The sequence below is a fragment of the Grus americana genome, chromosome 17 (assembly GCF_028858705.1).
Source record: "Grus americana isolate bGruAme1 chromosome 17, bGruAme1.mat, whole genome shotgun sequence".
NCBI lineage: Eukaryota > Metazoa > Chordata > Aves > Gruiformes > Gruidae > Grus > Grus americana.
In genome coordinates this window covers 11496166-11512840 of record NC_072868.1, presented here as the reverse complement: position 1 = coordinate 11512840, position 16675 = coordinate 11496166, and the positions used below count along the sequence as shown (strand labels likewise).

Sequence of the window (16675 nt, the reverse complement as noted above, 5' to 3'; positions counted from 1 at the left end):
GGGGATCACCTAGCTGGGAACTGTCGTCCTCTTCCTTCTTTGCAAATATTTCAAAGGCAATTCTTCCTTATGGTTTTTTATTTGGGTTTTTTTTTTTTTTCCAGCTCTGAGAATGAATGTTTCTCCTTTTTTCTTTTTCCTTGTATCTGTTTGCGATCATCTGTTCTCTGGTCAGGATTCATCACTTTCTCAAGAAATCAGTTGGCATTCTTTAGATCTCCTTGGGAGGAAAAAAAAAAAATCAAAAAACCCCCCAACCAAAACCCAGATGTGAGTACACCTCCAGAGCTAATAAACCATCTCGCGAAGCAGTAAGTGCATTTCTCTGTAGTGCCTCTTGCGCTCGTTACAGACACATTCATTTCTCTAGTGAAGTTAGGTAGCCTCAGGCACTGAGTAACTCTCGCTCTGGGTTGCTTTTTATCTGTCCAGCACGGAGGTGGTGATGGGCTTTGAGACATGCCCTGGGTGAGACCTAAGGAACATCTTTGTATCTCCAGCTGGAGCAGCTGAATTTTGCTCCTGCGGCACATCTGCAAGTCCGACCCTGCCGTTGGCTCCCTCCCTGTTTGCTCGAGGCTGGGGCTGCCCAGCGGGGCATGAATGAGAGCTTCTCTTGGAGGAGAGCTGTTCTTCCCAACCCGCTGCTGCTCCCCCTCCTTCTCCCACCTCCTTCCAAAACCTCTCTCCTCCCAGCTCGGCCCCTCTTGCCTGTGCTCCTGAGCTCTGCCCCTCGGCTGGAGCCGCAGGTTTATCTGGAGGCCAGGAGTCTGTCCTTTGTAAGCTGAGACCCAGGAGGAGGAGGAGGAGGGATCTGCTGGACCCCGGAGGAGAAACGGTTTAGCTGCCCAGGAGGAACGAAGAGAGGCAGAGCCTGGGCACCATGGCTGGATTCTCCACTCTTGGGCTTCTCTTCCTATGTCAGCTATTAGCCACAACGCCAGCTCAGGTAAGAAGCCTCAATTTATGTCTTATGCTCAAAGAAAAAAAAAAAAAATCCATAAAAGAAAAAGACAGTGATCTGTGTATATACCTGCAGGATGGAATGTGGCAATAAGCAGGTTATTGGAGTCTAAAGTTTATGAAAAATGTGTGTGTTGCTTGTGCTGTTGTACAGAGAGCGCCCGGCACTGGCACATCTGGCTTTGTACCCTCGTAGGCAGGCTTTTGGATCGTATCCTCGTGCGTAGAAACTGCTGCTTTATTCTTTCTGTAAAAGTATTGTCTTCCCGTTCAGGACTGCAGTTACGAGAGATAAAGCCTTGGGAAAGGGGAGACCTGTTGATGTAAGAGGAACAGTTTTCTTTTACAGTGAAGTGACAGGTTGCCAGTGAGACTGATCTCCGGATCTGGGTCTGCGTCTGAATCAGAATTTCTTATTCCTTCCCTTAATTTTCAAATTTTATACTTATGAAACAGCATATTTAACCCTCGTTCACTTCAGAGGTGAAGTTACATTAAACTTCCCCGTATGGCGTTAATATTACTGCCTGGGGAAGTAACTAACTCCTCAGTGAGGTTTTTCATTGTGTTAGTGAGGAATTCTTGCAGTTTGGCTTGGGAGTTCAGAGCTGCCCTCATCTGCTGCGAGCAGAGCTGCTTCTACAATGAAACCTTTGTTCGCTGAAGCTACAGCAAGTTGCTCTCTGGAGCCCTCTCCATATAGAAGTCATTTATTGGACCTTTCTTTCCTTCCCCCCACCTCAGACCTCCTCAAAAATCCCAGATTTTCAAATTGCATCCTGCTCAGAGAGGAGACTTTCCCTTTCTCCTTCTGTCTTCAACGGTGTCTGCCTGGCTCTTCCATCAGACTGGGACTATGAATTAATTTTTAATGCCAAGCACTTGGCCCCTGTTTTCTGTGAGCTTTGTATTTCCTCCTCTGCCCAAAGTGGGACGTGCCTGCAGGCGCTGAGAACCCTTTCCTATACCCAAACCCATTTGCTGCCAGTGACCAGCTTTGATTCCCAGCATAAGCCACCAGTGAAACCTGCTGGGAGCCCTGAGGATGTGCTCAGGCAAAAGCACTTTCCAAAGAGCCTTGCATCGGTCCTGAGCTCCTCTGAGCCCACCCTGGGGGGGTGCCCTGAGGGATGGAGGGTTAGTGCAGATTTGGGGTTAAGCTGTAGGACTTGGCCATGGCTTTCTGATTTAGCCCTTAAGTTTCTTCTGATGCAAAAATAAACTTTTCTCTCTCTCTTCCCCCCAATCCTTTCAGAGAGTAGGACCACAAGGCCCTCCTGGACCACGAGGACCCCCTGGACCATCTGGCAAGGACGGCATAGATGTGAGTGACGTAGGGCAGAGGGCAGGCTCGGCCGAGGGAGGGCGAGGGGTGGAGCAGAGGCAGAAGCCAACTGAGCAGAGAAGCTGCTCTTGTTCTCTGGAGCCCCCGCCTTTGGGCCATCCTTCAGAGGTGGATGGACCCGGAGAACCAGCCCACCCGTAAGAGACCTCCTTCTGCAAGAGTCAGAACAGCCAGCGGAGGTGCTGAGTGGCCTCAGGTCCTTTGCAGGATCAATCCCCTGTCTCAAGAGACGGTTCAGGACAGAGCTGGGGATTCGTGACCCTGCTTGGAAAGCAGAATATTTCTCTTTTGGTGCCCAGGGAGGAGGGGGAACGTAATACGATTGAGTGCATGGGTACGATGTGCATCAGAGTCGTTGCATGGTCTGTTCAGAGACAGGTTTATGTGATGCTTCAGAGCATCGATGTTTCTAGAGAGGCCCCAAGAAACTCAAACATGCAGCACTGGACACTGCTTTTACTTTTACTGGTTTTATTTCAACGTTGTTAGTACGGCTATCCCTAACCTACACTGGCAGGTGAGAGGTCAGTATCTGGCTCGTGTGTTTCCAGACATGAGTTGCATTTAGTGGCACAAAAGGCAAATGAAATGGGCGCCCTTTATGTCAGCAGGCGGTTCCTTTTATGTGCACCTCCTGCAGAGGACTATGTACCGCAGGACTTAGTGGCGGAGAAAAACTTGTCCTGTTACTTTTAATCGATGGTTCCATAGAAATGAAAAATTTTGCTTCTGTGCATCTGGATAAGGACTGAATTGTGTCCTGTAGCTGGCAGTGGATAAAAAGAGCATCAGAGGGACCTGCAACAAGACCACATCAAATGCAAAAGGCTGGATTCCCGCTTCGATATTTGGTTTGAGTAGCGCTTGTCTCTCTAAGCTGCTTATGGAATAGGGCAGGGTTTTTTAAAGCTTGGCTGAAGTAAGTTTATTGGAATTGGGCCTTTAAGCAACCTTGAAAAAATCTATTCATTACATGCAGGTCATTTTCTTTTGGATAAGAAGGTAAAAAAAAAATATATGAGTTCCCTGGTATATGGTGAACAAGGAGCTTTTTTGTCTGCAGTGGTGAGCTTTCCTAGTGGCTCTGTGAGCAAGGCTGGTCTGAAGAGAGAACCTCATTGATTTGCAGCCAGTCCCTCTCCAGCGTCCTTTCGACTAGTGCAGGCTGTTTCACTGAAAATCTCACTCTGGTTTTGTAGCCTGAAAAGTTCAGAGCTGGTACCTTGATGGTTTCTCTCCCCTGTTTTTCCCGATACGATAAAAGGCTTAAGGGGACACCCTGGAAGAGGGCAAGGGACGTGCGTTCACGTCCGCAGCAGTGAGCCCATGGAGTCACTGCAGCAGGACATCCGTGTGGCCAGTGGGCTTCAGGAAAGGGTGGCTGCGTTTCTGTATGGAGTGAGAGAGAAGAATTTGGGAGGGATGAAGCCCTTCAAGTCGTAACCAACTTCTGCGTATAGGCAATCAGAAAGAAACAAGCCCCTGTAAGTGTGTCGCTCAGTTCCTGCGTTCTACAGGATATTACGCCTTAATTCTGGAGCGGCACCAGCATCACTTCTGATCGCTCTTGGAAACAGGAGCCTGGGGAGATACTGGTCACTTGAACCTACACCCTTCTATCCACTGCTAAAAGCTGCAGAACGCTCCCTGTGGGACAGGACCAAATAACAACATCTAATTAATATGAAGAACTTAATCCTAAAAAAAAATATAAAAAAATCAAACGGCTGAGTAAAGTATTTAAGGTGCTAGGTCTTGCAGTCCCAGCTTGAGTCTGGAGCTTTGGCTACACAGGAATAGTCTCTCATTGGAACGGACTTGATCTACATCCCTCCTGTGGATAGAGGTTGTCAGGTGCCCTGTTCATGTGAGATGGTCCAGCTGTCCAGGGACAGGCTCCGGGATGGATTCTGCAATTCAACAGCACATTTAGTCCTTTAAGGAATTGCACAGGAGAAGAGATGTGGAGCTGTGGCTAGTGTTGAACGCGGTCATGAAGCCTCCCAGTTTAAGGGCTACCGTTTTTCTGGCAGTACTCTCCAAAAAATTGTGGCATATTAAATCCAGCACTGCTCTGTATTTTCACAGTGCTGCATGGAGAAAATTGTGTGGAGCCTGAGTAGTAGTGTCAATTCTACCACTGCAAAGAATTAAACCATTATTTTCTTTCTTTAGTGATGAGACTTTTTTTAAAGCACAATCAGAACTTTTCTGGACCCGTGCAGGTTTCCTGAACTCTGTAAGCCACTCCAGCTGGGTTGTCTTCAGAGATGGCTTTGGATGAATGCTGTGTGGGAAGAGTCGCGGAACGGTCTTTGAGCTGGATGAGTGCTGCCGAGGTGTTCAGCAGTCCCTTACCGTCGGCCACGAGCAGTGAGCGAAGCATAACGTACAGCTGAATTATTCAGGATATCTCCGAACAAACCTTGGATGAACCCCATAAGCACGATTTCTAGAAGCTCCTGCTTTCGCTCCTGCCTTTCAGTGGGAGCTGCAACATTAAGTCCTTCTGAAATATTTTATAATTATAGCCTTTAACATGCTTCACGTTTCAGACTCAGTAACAAGCAAAAGCTTTCCCTCCCAAGAACAGAAACAGCATGTTATGATCGAAAGAATTAGCGACAAGTTCCTGTGAATTATTTCTGGGGATGTAATTCCCCAAATTGCTAATAAGCAATTGTCACTTTTCAAAAATCAAGCCTTTTATTTTTTTTTTCCTCCACTTTTCATCTCCTGGCTTGACTTGCTAAGAAAGAGTAAACTTCCTTCCCTCTCATGTAGCACCAGGAGAGCATTTCCTTTTGCTGACAGCCTTTGCCTCTAATTCCCAGTGATCTGGAATTAGGGGTATAAACACTGATTAAGCTTTTGATTCAGCTGACTGAAGTTCTGGTGCTCCTGCAGGGTCCCGCAGGGGTCCACAACGGCAGGATCAAGGTTTAAGATGGTCCCAAACAGCCTTTGCTGATGCTGTGACCTTGCTGTAATGATTGCCATCGCACAAGCAAGAAAAAAGCGCAAGGAGCTGGCAATCTCAAGTGATGGAGGAGGCAGTAAACCACCGCTGCTGCCATTTCTAGCTGCCTTTTCAAACCATTCATTGCAAAAGAACTGCTCCTTTCATTTCCTTGGCAGGGGACCTTCCCCACCTATGATAATGATAACTATTTATGGAAAATCTGTGGGCAAAGGAGCTGCTTCAGCAGGCCGGAGCATAAAGATCCCTCTGTGCAATGACCCTCTGGTCTGTGCGTTGATCGATCACCAGCGCAGTACGTAAACCCTCGCCCGAGCGAATCAAGGCAGCCAGTCTTGAGACATTTGCCCACAGACTTCACAGTTGCCGACACGGTAAATATAGAAACGTGCTATAAATTCCACGCCTGTGCTTACTGCCTTCTAACTCCTAATTACCCAGACCCGCAGTGAGGATGGTGTTATTTCTAGCCTTGCTCTGTTAATAACCACCCTTTTTCCATAGAGATTTTCTTGTTCCAGGGTATCAACATGCCCCTTCCCCTCTGCTCGCCCACAATCCCCGGGGGTCTCACAATGTTTAGTGCCAGGAGGGTAGGGCACCATTCAGACATCTGGAACTGGGACGCAAAGCGATTTTTTGCGGGATGAGATGAGAAACCGAGCTGCAGTCAAACCGCTGCCATTCACAGTGATTATTGCCTCTTTTGGGGGCTAACAATAAACCACAAATATGTCTGTCTGGGGTCCACGCAAGCTTCTGAACGACGTTACAGCTGGCTGAGCTAGGAGTGATTCAAAGGTTTTTTTAAATATTGTCTCCCAAGAACCTTTAATGCTGTTTTTAAAAGTTGCTTTCCATTAGGATAGGAAAAAACAAGCGGTTTTGAGATATTTTATGAAAATTGGGTTTAATCCAGATTGTGCAATTGGATTAGGTGGAAATCAGTTGGGGGCTTTGTTCAGTTGCTTTTCCTGTGAAAGTTTAGTCATATGAAGAAAATCATTGTAGACAGTTTGTTCGTTCTTCACTTTCTGATAGTCCCCAGCTCCTGGTAGTACCACAGATACATGCTGTGCCCTGGATACCTGGAGTTTATCGTCGCATCCCTCTGTTTCATCAGGAAGGTGTTGGAAAGCCTTGGTAGCCATCCAGCTTCCTCTCTGCCCCACTTGCAGACAAGCCCAAGCGCAAATAATTTCTAAGCATGTCTGGAAAATGTTGCAGGTGTTGGGCACCGTTCAGAAGCACTGTCACTCTCTTGAGAGGCTGAGGACATGGGTTTCGACCAAATCTGCTACTGTAGATGTGGAAAAGGCTATCCAGGTTCATCCTTGATCCAGAGCATCAGCTTCATTAGAATGAGGGTGGTAAATCTTGGAGTGGGCGTGAAGGAAGACTTGAGCTCTGTGACAGCTGGGAACACCACTGTTGCAAACAGTCAACAGAAAGGAGAGGTTCAGCTCTAACACTGATGTCTTTTCTCTTTCATTTAGGGAGAGCCGGGCCCTCCTGGTTTGCCAGGCCCACCAGTAAGTATTTTCTGGTTGACGTTGACTTGCTTATCCTTTTGAGAAGGGCACAGTACACAAGAGCTAAGTCTTAGTGGCTTGGCTCTCCTCTGTATCTGCAGCAGAATTTCTGTAAGGGGTACACAGGAGTGGAGATGCTCAGCACTGGTCCTGGGGACAAACACGTTCTCCTGCTTCATTGCTAGGGGAGGATGTGCCTGAAATAAAGCTTGGCCATCACCAGTATCACAAAAAGTGGCACCAAGCCACCTAAGTGTGGTTATTTCTGGCATCGGTCTGACTCTGCTTCAACTCCGTGGTCTGCCAAAGGGTGCTGAAAATTGTACCAGGTGGCACAGCACTTACCCCATCCCTTTCTACCCCTCTACTAGCAACAGCTTATGAGTAACTGTATGTGGAACTGAGCCAAAGAACTGAAATAAATTTAAGGTTTGGAGATGGATTCATGGCAAGTTTCATCTCTCTGCAGGAATTCTTCCATGTTGTATGGTTAAGATTAACACATCAGCAAATGAACTTCCATCTTGTAGCCCGTATTGACGTAAGCCACATTTCTCTTGTTGTTATGTTAAAAATAATTGCCTCTTTATCTGATCTAGGGACCAAAAGGTGCACCAGGGAAACCTGGAGCAGCTGGTGAAGCTGGATTGCCTGGTCTTCCTGGAGTGGATGTGAGTATTTTGTCATTTTCTCTTAGATCTTTTAAATATTTCACATAGGCGTGAGTGTTTTCCCGAAGTGTCTCCAACTTTCTCTGTATCTACTGGAGAAGCAAAATGGGTCCTGGATCTACATATATGTCTTGTGTATTAGGAGAAAATTTAAGAGTTGAAAGCATCTCTTGATTGAATTAAGGAGTATGAGAACAATTTTGAGATGTGTAACTGACAGGACCGCACTCCTGCAATGAAACATTGCAGTTCTTCAGAGGTGCGCTGGGCAGGTCTGCAGAAATACGGGCATCAGTTGACGTTTCTGGAGCAAACCCATTGAGCCTCAATTCAGAAGTCTAGTCACGCTTATTAGCTGAGGCTTGCTGGTCACCGACCTGGGATTTGCCCTACAGCTCTGGGCAGGTGACCGCACACAGTCCATGTCCATCTTACCGCCGTGGTAAGATTTTAGGTAGCACATTTTCTTCTGCATCAGACGAGAGGAAGCATTCAGTCAGCTTCCACAGCTAAGCTAGAACTCAATAAACACCAGGAACAAGACTACTTGGTGGTGTTCATCCACACTTACAATGCCCAGGGAACAGTACTGGTAATTTGCTTCTGGTCCTTTCCTTTGTGATTAATTACAGAGAGAAATAAAATGGTTAAGCTTTCCTGAGAGCTTGGCATCCAGATAATTTTTGTTGGTGACAGTGACTTCTTATAGCTCTTATTACTGTATTTCTCTATTTTCACACTTTTTTGTTTTTTTACAGGGTTTAACAGGAACTGATGGCCCACCTGGCCCAAATGGGCCTCCAGGAGACCGTGTGAGTACCACATTAGATGCTACGTCCCTTTAAATGAACATTGTCACTGATTGTATTGATGATTTCTCATTCCTTTGTAAATTGGTGACATTCAAGTGTTGGTTACAATGGCTTATTTATCCATAAACCCTTACAGAATACTTGGACCCTTGAAATAAAGCCCTAGATGGCTTTTCATTAGGCAGGGCATGAGATCCATCTTCTTTCACATGGCTTTGGATGGGCTTGGAGAGCCTCAGTGGTGGGAGTACCAGTGCAGAACAGCTCTGCTGATATTTCGAGTACCTAAAAAGTTCCTTGAAGCAGTCAATAGACTTAATTACGAAGTTTATCAAAGGGAAGCTGTTTTGGCCTTTATTCGCAGTCTGAGTACGCAGCTCTGTTATAATTACTGCTACTGTGTGTTAGCTGTTTAAACTTTTGCCTTTTGTTAATTCTGGGGCTGTCCATATGGTTAACGTTACTAGTTGCTTTGGCATAGACTTCCCCAGCCAGCGTAGCAAGACAGAAGAGTGTTTTCTTGCTTCCTGCATATTACTGCTCTGCTAAGGGGCACCAGAGGGATAGAGAAATGACAGCCTGAGATGTTACGGATGTCCTTCAGATCATCTACAAAGGGGCCAGAAAGGCACTTAGTTCTCCTTATGACATCAAGAGCTAAACATAAACGAGCCATTCGGCATGTGTTTTTATCCAGCGTGGCTATTTTCCTGTCTCCCAGCGAGGGGAGATAAGGGTTGTATCCACAGCTGGTGTTTACTGGGCTCTTGAACGCAGGGCTGCAGTGATGAGCTCAACACACATCACAGTGTGCAGGGGTTAAAAAAGGTGGAATTTTCTAACATGTTCAGGATATCTCAATAATCCATTTGTTGCCCCAAGGAGGTACCCAAAGCTCAAAACTCTGTGAGTTGTCTCATTTAGCTAAAGGGATGAGTGATAGAGCCATGTATCTTCGATACGATCTTCTTCCTTTCCCATGTGCAAGGCAAAGTTTGCTTGGCCACTGGGAAAGTTGAGTGGCAGGACCCAAGCGCCTTGGTCACAGCTTCAAGCCTCCGTGTGTTGGCACTGCACTAAAAACCATCTCCTTTGCTTTTCCTCGTGCCCATCTTTCTCCCCAGGGCTGCAAAATCCCGACCACTCTCGGACAGTCTGTGGCAAGAATCCAGCACCTTCTGGGAACCGATCCCTGATTTTTAAAATAGAAAAGTTCAGGACCACACACAAGACCGAGCAGTTTTGTGCCCGTTTTATGCTCAGTGGTAGCACTTGCCCATGCCCACCTTAGCGCACAAGCTCCTAGTTTGCAGAGTAATCGAGCAGATCATTGCTGGGTACAAGAACTTCCTCTTCAGCCGTTTAGTAGAAGAACACAAACACAGTTGCCGTAACTACGTGCTCTGATTTGATGTGCTTTCCCATGTCTCCTAACTCAATCTGTCAGCATGGGGCAAACTTGGGGCCTGTTGTCACTTGTGGGAGCTTTTCAGGGTCAGTGGTCCATCTGGAAAATTGTTTTAATTGGTCTAATAAAAGCCTAGAAAAAGGACAAAACCTCTAAAAGCTTTAGCACTCTAAAAGGACAGCATTGTTATCCTGACTTTCCTCCTTCTCCCCAACTTTAAGAACATATTTCAGTCTCCCCGGAATCGCTGAAATCAGCAGGTGTCCACTTGCTGTTGTGGGACTGGATTCATGCTTAACACTGACTTCTGAACAAACATGTATTGCTGAGCCGCAGCGTCTGAGAGTGAAGGTGTTTAGCATATGGAAGTGGGCTCACGAAAGACAATTTTTAGTAATACGTTATTGCTAAACGTTTCTTTTCCTCTGTATGCCACGCTTCGTCAGTCCAACAGTGACTCATGTCCAACCAGGGACAAAGCACCGTGAAGGCAGCATACCAAAATGGTTTTTTGTCTTAAATACCCCTGTTGCTATCAGCATGTGTTAGCTTTTCTCGTGGTTCTGCTTACAAACGGATTAGATCAAGCCTACTTGGTTTTCCAATTTAAAAAATCCTTTGTTTTTAGCGAGGAGCGAGCTGGGTTCTGACCTCAGTGGTAGGTACTGGTGTCCTTCACTGGAAAGTTTTCAAAGGCCATTTTGAAGTTTGATGCTTTACACTATGAGCAATGAAATATTAATGAAGTATTTCCTATGCTCCATAAATGTATATTCATAAAGGATATTACTTTGAAGTGAAAAATTATGGTGAGATTGTTTTCTAATCAAAAGAGAAAGAACATTGTTAGCAGGAGAATGAGTCGAGTCAGACAATGTTATTAAAATCGAGGTTTAAATTAGAGTCTCTCCTTTGAACTTAATGGAGTCACATCAGCTTGCTCACGGACTTGATGGTCTTTTACCACACCAGGAATGTTCACTGCTGCGTGCTGCGCCTTACACCCTCAAAGATATCAAAATTAAGGACAATAAAGTGCCAGCACTGGGCACTTTGGGTCCTCTGCCAACCTTTTGGTGTATCGGCCAAAGCAGAGAGGGGCTGTGCACCTGGTTTCCGTGGGGGCAGGATTTAGGTGCCGGGACTTCAGTGGCTTCTTTACAGGAGATCCCAGCTTGTCCCTCACAACCATCAGTAGCTGTAAAACTTCAGCCTAAAGATAAAAGTGACTGGAAAAAAACAAAGGAACCTGCAGCAAGAGAAGCGAACGAGCTGACGCTTGCAACTGAGCTGATTTTTATCGGATTACGGTCCTCTCCTCATAAGACTGCTCTTAATGAGGCCTTGGGTTCTCAGTATCTTTCTCTTTAAGCTTAATGAGCGAAAATATTTCTAATCTCATTTGGTACATAGAACGTTAGGAGAGGGCTGGCAGCATCCCTGGGATCACAATAAGCAGCAATGTGTTGGGATATTTTCCAGGTCTGCCCATCTGCCTCGTTCTGCTGGTCCTAGGGGTAGATACCATTTAGTTCCGGCTCAGGACATCATTCCTGGGGTGTTTTCTGTGCGGTGTTTTGAGAACGTTTGGAAAGCAGGTTTGGGCTGGCAAGAGGCAGAGGAAGCCTTGTGCTGTAATCGCTTTGTCCCCTGCGCGAGGCGATGAGGATTTTGCTGGCACTGGTTTAATGCAGCGCATAAATAACAACGGGGTTTGTTCTGTGTTCAAGTCTGTCACCTTCTCGCTATTTTAAATTCTGCCTTTCTCGGCTGATGTTGCTCTGTGATAACAACGCAAATGCAAACAAAGAGCTGTCTGCAGGGAAACTCACTGTGACGGCTGCATCAGTGCTGTTGAGCAAGCTTTGATTTTATTTATCATTCACCCCAAATTACACTGGCATTTCTGCACCTCCACCACTTTTTTTTTTTCTTTTTAAAAACAATGACAAAATCGGTCTGCTCTCATCAGCTGCTGCCTCTGCTTTTTGTTTCCCTGTCGCAGCAACAGCTGTTTTCTGAGAAGGCTCTCGGACCTGAGAGCATCAGTCAGCAATGCACACCCAGTATCTCTTGGAGATACCTGAACAGCTGCTGGCCAAGGTCAACCCACCACACTGGGGTTTTTGTTCTGGTTTAGATTTCCATTCACTTTCTGTTTCAGAATTACTACCTATAATTAATTTCACGGTCTGCTGGCCAGCGTAGGCATCTCTGTAATGCAACAAAGGGATGAAGAAGGTCGGTCTCTGTCTCTGGTTAAGCAGGAATGTAACAACTTCAAGAATGACTTAATTCTAGTGTAAGACATAAGATCACCAAACTCTAGTCAAGCTTAAGAGTAAGAGTGCAGATTGGGAAAAGGAGACTGGGGATTTGCCAGGGAAGCTAGTGCAGATGCAGAAGCTGCCAAATCTTTGTCTTTGCTTGAAGGGAAATCTATGAATTAATAAAATTCACTAGAATGAGTCCAAATCTTGTAAATAGTTACAGATAATCTAGTCATTGGATCTACAAATATGAATGTATTATGAATGAGAATATTTCAAACTAATGAAATTCAATTTATGAATATTTAGATGTTCATGGAGACTAATCTGAGGCCAGTGTGACTTTCAGAAGTGTCTATTTAGTCTTTTAGGAGCAGCTCATGTTTTAGTGTCTACTCTCTCTTGACCACCAAATGGTGAAGAAAGTTGCTGGGGCCAGTTCTAAACATCCATCCCTACTATCTTAAAATGTTCTTCAATCAGATAATTAACCAGGAATGACAGAGAATTATCCATAAATTTCTGTCCTTATATCTGTGAATTCAACTGCACATCTCCAGTTGCATGCTGTTTCTGTAAGACGCTGCTGGAGTTTTCAAGCAAAGATTGGTGTTGAGGAGAGCAGGCATTGGTGTTTACCCATGTGGAGGTTTCTGGTTTATCCCTGCTAATTTGCACTCTGTTTTATTCCTATAGGGTGCGTTAGGACCTGCCGGGCCACCTGGACCAGCCGTAAGTAACTCCTAGAACTGCTTATGTAAAGATGGTGTGTAATATTATGCTAAAGCCATCACCGAGAGAAGGTGGGAAGCCTTGTGTACCAAAACAAAGGGATCAAAGCCTGAATGAGTAAAAATATTGTTTCAAGTGTTTAAACACGTATGTATGACCTGTTCTGGTACCACAGGGCCTGTTTTTAGTCTCTGAGATGTTATAAAGCAAGGCAGCTTGGGATAAAGACTAGCATGTCACGTGCTATCAAAATTATTAGACAAAAAGAAAAAAAAAAGGAAAAGTAAGATAAACTAGAATGTTGTCTTTGTAACGCTCTGTCCCCCACTATCACATCACCGTACGTGGCTTCACTTGGAGATGTCTCATAGGTAACAGTGATGTAAAGGGAATACAAATTATTAGAGGCAACAAAAGGATTCATCAAGACTCCAGCTCTGCTCTGATTGCAATTCACAATAATTGGGGACAGGGGAGTGCTGAGGAAATTTAAAAGAAAAAAAATTAAGCAGCATTTTCTGAGGTTTGCTTTTCTTCTGTATGTTCAGTTTCTAAGTGATCTTTTACTGTTTTAAATGTTGTTTCCAGGGCAAAGGACTACCAGGACCTCCAGTAAGTAACAAGTCTCTTTTTCAAAAAAGAGTTTTAATGATTATACCAGCTTTATTGGATACCTTGAGCATTACAAACCCACCCCAGGCCTTGGGTCCCTCTCCTGTGCCGGGCAGAGGGATGTGGAGTCCTGCAGGTCGGCAGCCTTGTGGGTTTTTTATTCTTACCCTAACCCCAGGGTTGCTGGCACTGACGTAAATGTGAGGCACAGCAGCTTTGTAATCGCTGGAAGTGACCAACTCTGGGGCAGCTTTTGTTCAATGGGTTCCTGGGGCATCTCAGAGCTGCCCTGTGTCAGAGGGGATGCAGATGTTGGCAATACGCGATGATGGTAAGAGCATGCTCCGTGGGAAGGTGGAGCAAAAAGAAAGATGTGCGTCGGTAAACTGATTGTCTGGGTGCAGGACTGAGCTCCTCAGGGGGGTTAGACAAATGAGTACAGCCAGGCTGTTTGTTTGCCCGGGGCTTTGGCAGCTATGTGAGGTCGCCATGGGTGTAAAGGCTCTTCTCTGTTCAACAGGGGCCTCCAGGACCCAGTGGGCTCCCAGGTGGAAATGGATTTCGAGGTCCTCCTGTGAGTTTCTCCTACCATTTGATCTTCACTTACTGAACATACCACAGAAGAATGAGGTTCATTTCTGGTCTCTTACCCCATTCTGGAAGCATGATGCACAAGACACTACAAGTTCTGCCCACGAGCAATGCTACTCCTTGTATCAGCTTGTGTAGGGTCACCCTAGTCAACTAGTGCAATGCCAAAGATGTGCAACTGCTTGCAGCCATATCTTCCTTTACCAGCCATGAGTAAGGACAGAAGAGCAGCCAGTGTCACAAGAACAGAGGTCAGTTACCAACTGGCATGTACTTTCAGCATCCTCAAAAGAAGCTACTGCACAGAATGGGTCTGATCTGAGGGTGCCCGTTCTGAAGAACCATACCATCATTTCTGGGTGCCCACAGCTCCGCTGGAGAGGTACAGAGCCAGTGGAAGCAGGGATGTAGGTGCCAGGGATCTGTTCTTCTGTCCTAATCCCTATACTTCCATAGGAATCTGCTGCTCTCCTTGCAGTCGTAGAAGCTTCTGCAGAAAGAAAGGTTCAGTTTAGTCCCATTAGAGATGTCTTGCACCGCACTCACAAATATGCAATGGTATTTGGTAGCTACCCTTCCTCTCCCTTTGCATTTTCATTGAAATGGTTAAGAAGGGGAATTCTTACTGTTTTTCACTCTTTTTAGGGACCTTTTGGTCTGCCAGGATTCCCAGGGCCTCCTGGACCACCCGGACCTCCCGTAAGTTGAGACTTGCAAGTAAATTTGAGAAAATTCCCATGGAGGGGTCTAGAATTTTCTTCTTGCTGCCAGAACGTGCACTTTCTCTTTGCTGTGATTGCTATGAGCACTCCCTTTCCAGGCTAGGTTTCGGCAGGCCATAAACACTGTGCCCCAAGACGAGCAGTGACCTTTCACTGGCTGCTCTTCGGTGTGTTGATGATCTCCTGTGTATTATTTGTGTTCTTTTGGTGGAGGAACTCAATGATGTCCAGGCCTTATGGCACGGACAGGTCGCAGGGTGGGCTGTCTGCTCTCTCAAGTAAGGTTTATGTGGTTGCTTGGATCATGATGTGTTCTTGTAGGGCCAGCAAGGGGGGCTTGAAACCAGTAAGTGTCTGTTTTGGGTTTGCCGTGGCTCTCTGGAGGGCTGAATAGTGGGATAGGGAGGTCTTTCCCAAGTCAGGAGGAAGCCAGGCACAGCTGCTCTTCTCAAATTGCTGCCTTCATGACCTAAGGCTCGAGGCTCTTCCCCCAGCTCAGCTGTGCATCTCCAGAGGATGTTGATTACACCCCTGAGATGTCTGTTCTGAGGGCTGGTGCAGCTCATAATGCTCCAGGTTCAGGGGCCGCATTTTACGCGGTGGGGCTGGGTATCTGCCTCGTGCGGATCCAGCTGAGCTGGGTCTGTAAGTGCATTTCCTAGAAATTGTGTTTCCTCCTGGCGTTTGTCTTGCTGTATTTAAAAGACCACGTTTCATGAATTGCAGGGTCTTCCAGGCACCCTTCCCGATGGCGGTGGGGACCTTCAGGTAGGTTTTTCTTTATGGAGCATGAAAATATTTTTTGGTTTAATCCTTGATGTGGCTTTTCATTGGCACACCTCAGCGACCGTCAGACCATTTTCCATGCACCATTCAGGCCTGCAGACACGGGTCTAAACTGCCGTATTGCAGAATGCGTAAGTGTTGTGTGCGTATTTACAAGACTGAAATGTTCGTTCAGGGAGGTAGATATGCTAGTGCTGATCTTTTCCTTGATCTTTGCTTTCCAGTTTGCTTTCCACAATGCAGGTTTTGCATGCATTCTTTATTTCTAAAACAACTTTAGCATTTGGTAAATGACAACGGCTTTTCATGCATCTGTTTCCAATCCTGCTTTGCAAGAGAAAAGGTCGTGCATGTTGCACTGTTTATTTCCATGGATGGTGGCACCAGGTTCCTACGGGCATATGCTTTGTTTAGACTTCCTTCCTTGTGAGAAAGTCATGATTCCTCTCTTTCACGGGAATGAAAGGAGTGTTAAATCCGTGAACGATGGAAGTGACATTTCCAGATTTCGCAGCTGTTGTTGTGACAGCATCTTTGGTTTTCTAATTGGCGTGCCTCAAAAAAGCTCAGAGTCGGTTTAGACTGCCTTATGGCAAGTCACGTAGAAGTTAATAGAAAACGATACTATTTCTGCAACTTTAATTTAATTTACCCTGTGGAATATACTAGAAAATTAAATTCCTGCTACAGAGGTGTAGCCTGAGTTTTATAAAAGAAAAAGCAAACAAATGAAAGGAAAGCTGCAGAAGAAAATCTTGTTCCTTATTTGTAGTTTTTAGAGTATGGCCTTTCAAGTCCCCATTCAGTTTCCATGCATGTTCTGATTTGTTCCCAGTCAAACTAGAGTTCCCGCCAGGGGCTCACCCACCCCTAGACATCTGCAGATACCAGCTTCTTGGTATTTAGGTTAATTTTTTTATAGGTCTCCTTCTGATAAACTCTAATGCTTGTCCTTGTTTCAGTTAGGTGAATTGTCTAATGGAAATCAGTAGGGGCCAATGAATACATAGATTTAAATATGCTCCTAATGATTTACAAGATACCCATCTGGTTTCACTAGGGAATCATGATTCTCCAGTATTTTGGACTGTGGACAACTCTCAGCCTTCAGAATTTCTCACAGTCCATTTCTCAGTGTGAAGCAGACCATTCATAAATCATTATTTTGTGGGTTCCTGGGCGCCTGTTTGGGACCCTCTGCCAAAGGGAAATGCCAGTGAATACACGATGCTATGGATGAATTGGATTTAG

At 45.6% G+C, this 16675-nt stretch overlaps 1 protein-coding gene across 1 annotated transcript in view; it reads left to right on the top strand.

Annotated features, from left to right (window-relative positions):
* The first annotated feature begins 864 nt into the window (after positions 1 to 864).
* Positions 865 to 16675, top strand: part of COL9A3 (collagen type IX alpha 3 chain) — a 38980-nt gene continuing 23169 nt past the window's right edge. The window contains exons 1-10 of the mRNA XM_054845964.1: positions 865 to 949; positions 2219 to 2287; positions 6785 to 6820; positions 7420 to 7491; positions 8250 to 8303; positions 12678 to 12713; positions 13302 to 13325; positions 13846 to 13899; positions 14562 to 14615; positions 15365 to 15406. Of these exons, the coding sequence (XP_054701939.1) occupies positions 884 to 949; positions 2219 to 2287; positions 6785 to 6820; positions 7420 to 7491; positions 8250 to 8303; positions 12678 to 12713; positions 13302 to 13325; positions 13846 to 13899; positions 14562 to 14615; positions 15365 to 15406 (507 nt within the window). The 5' untranslated portion in view covers positions 865 to 883. The remainder of the gene's footprint in view (positions 950 to 2218; positions 2288 to 6784; positions 6821 to 7419; positions 7492 to 8249; positions 8304 to 12677; positions 12714 to 13301; positions 13326 to 13845; positions 13900 to 14561; positions 14616 to 15364; positions 15407 to 16675) is intronic.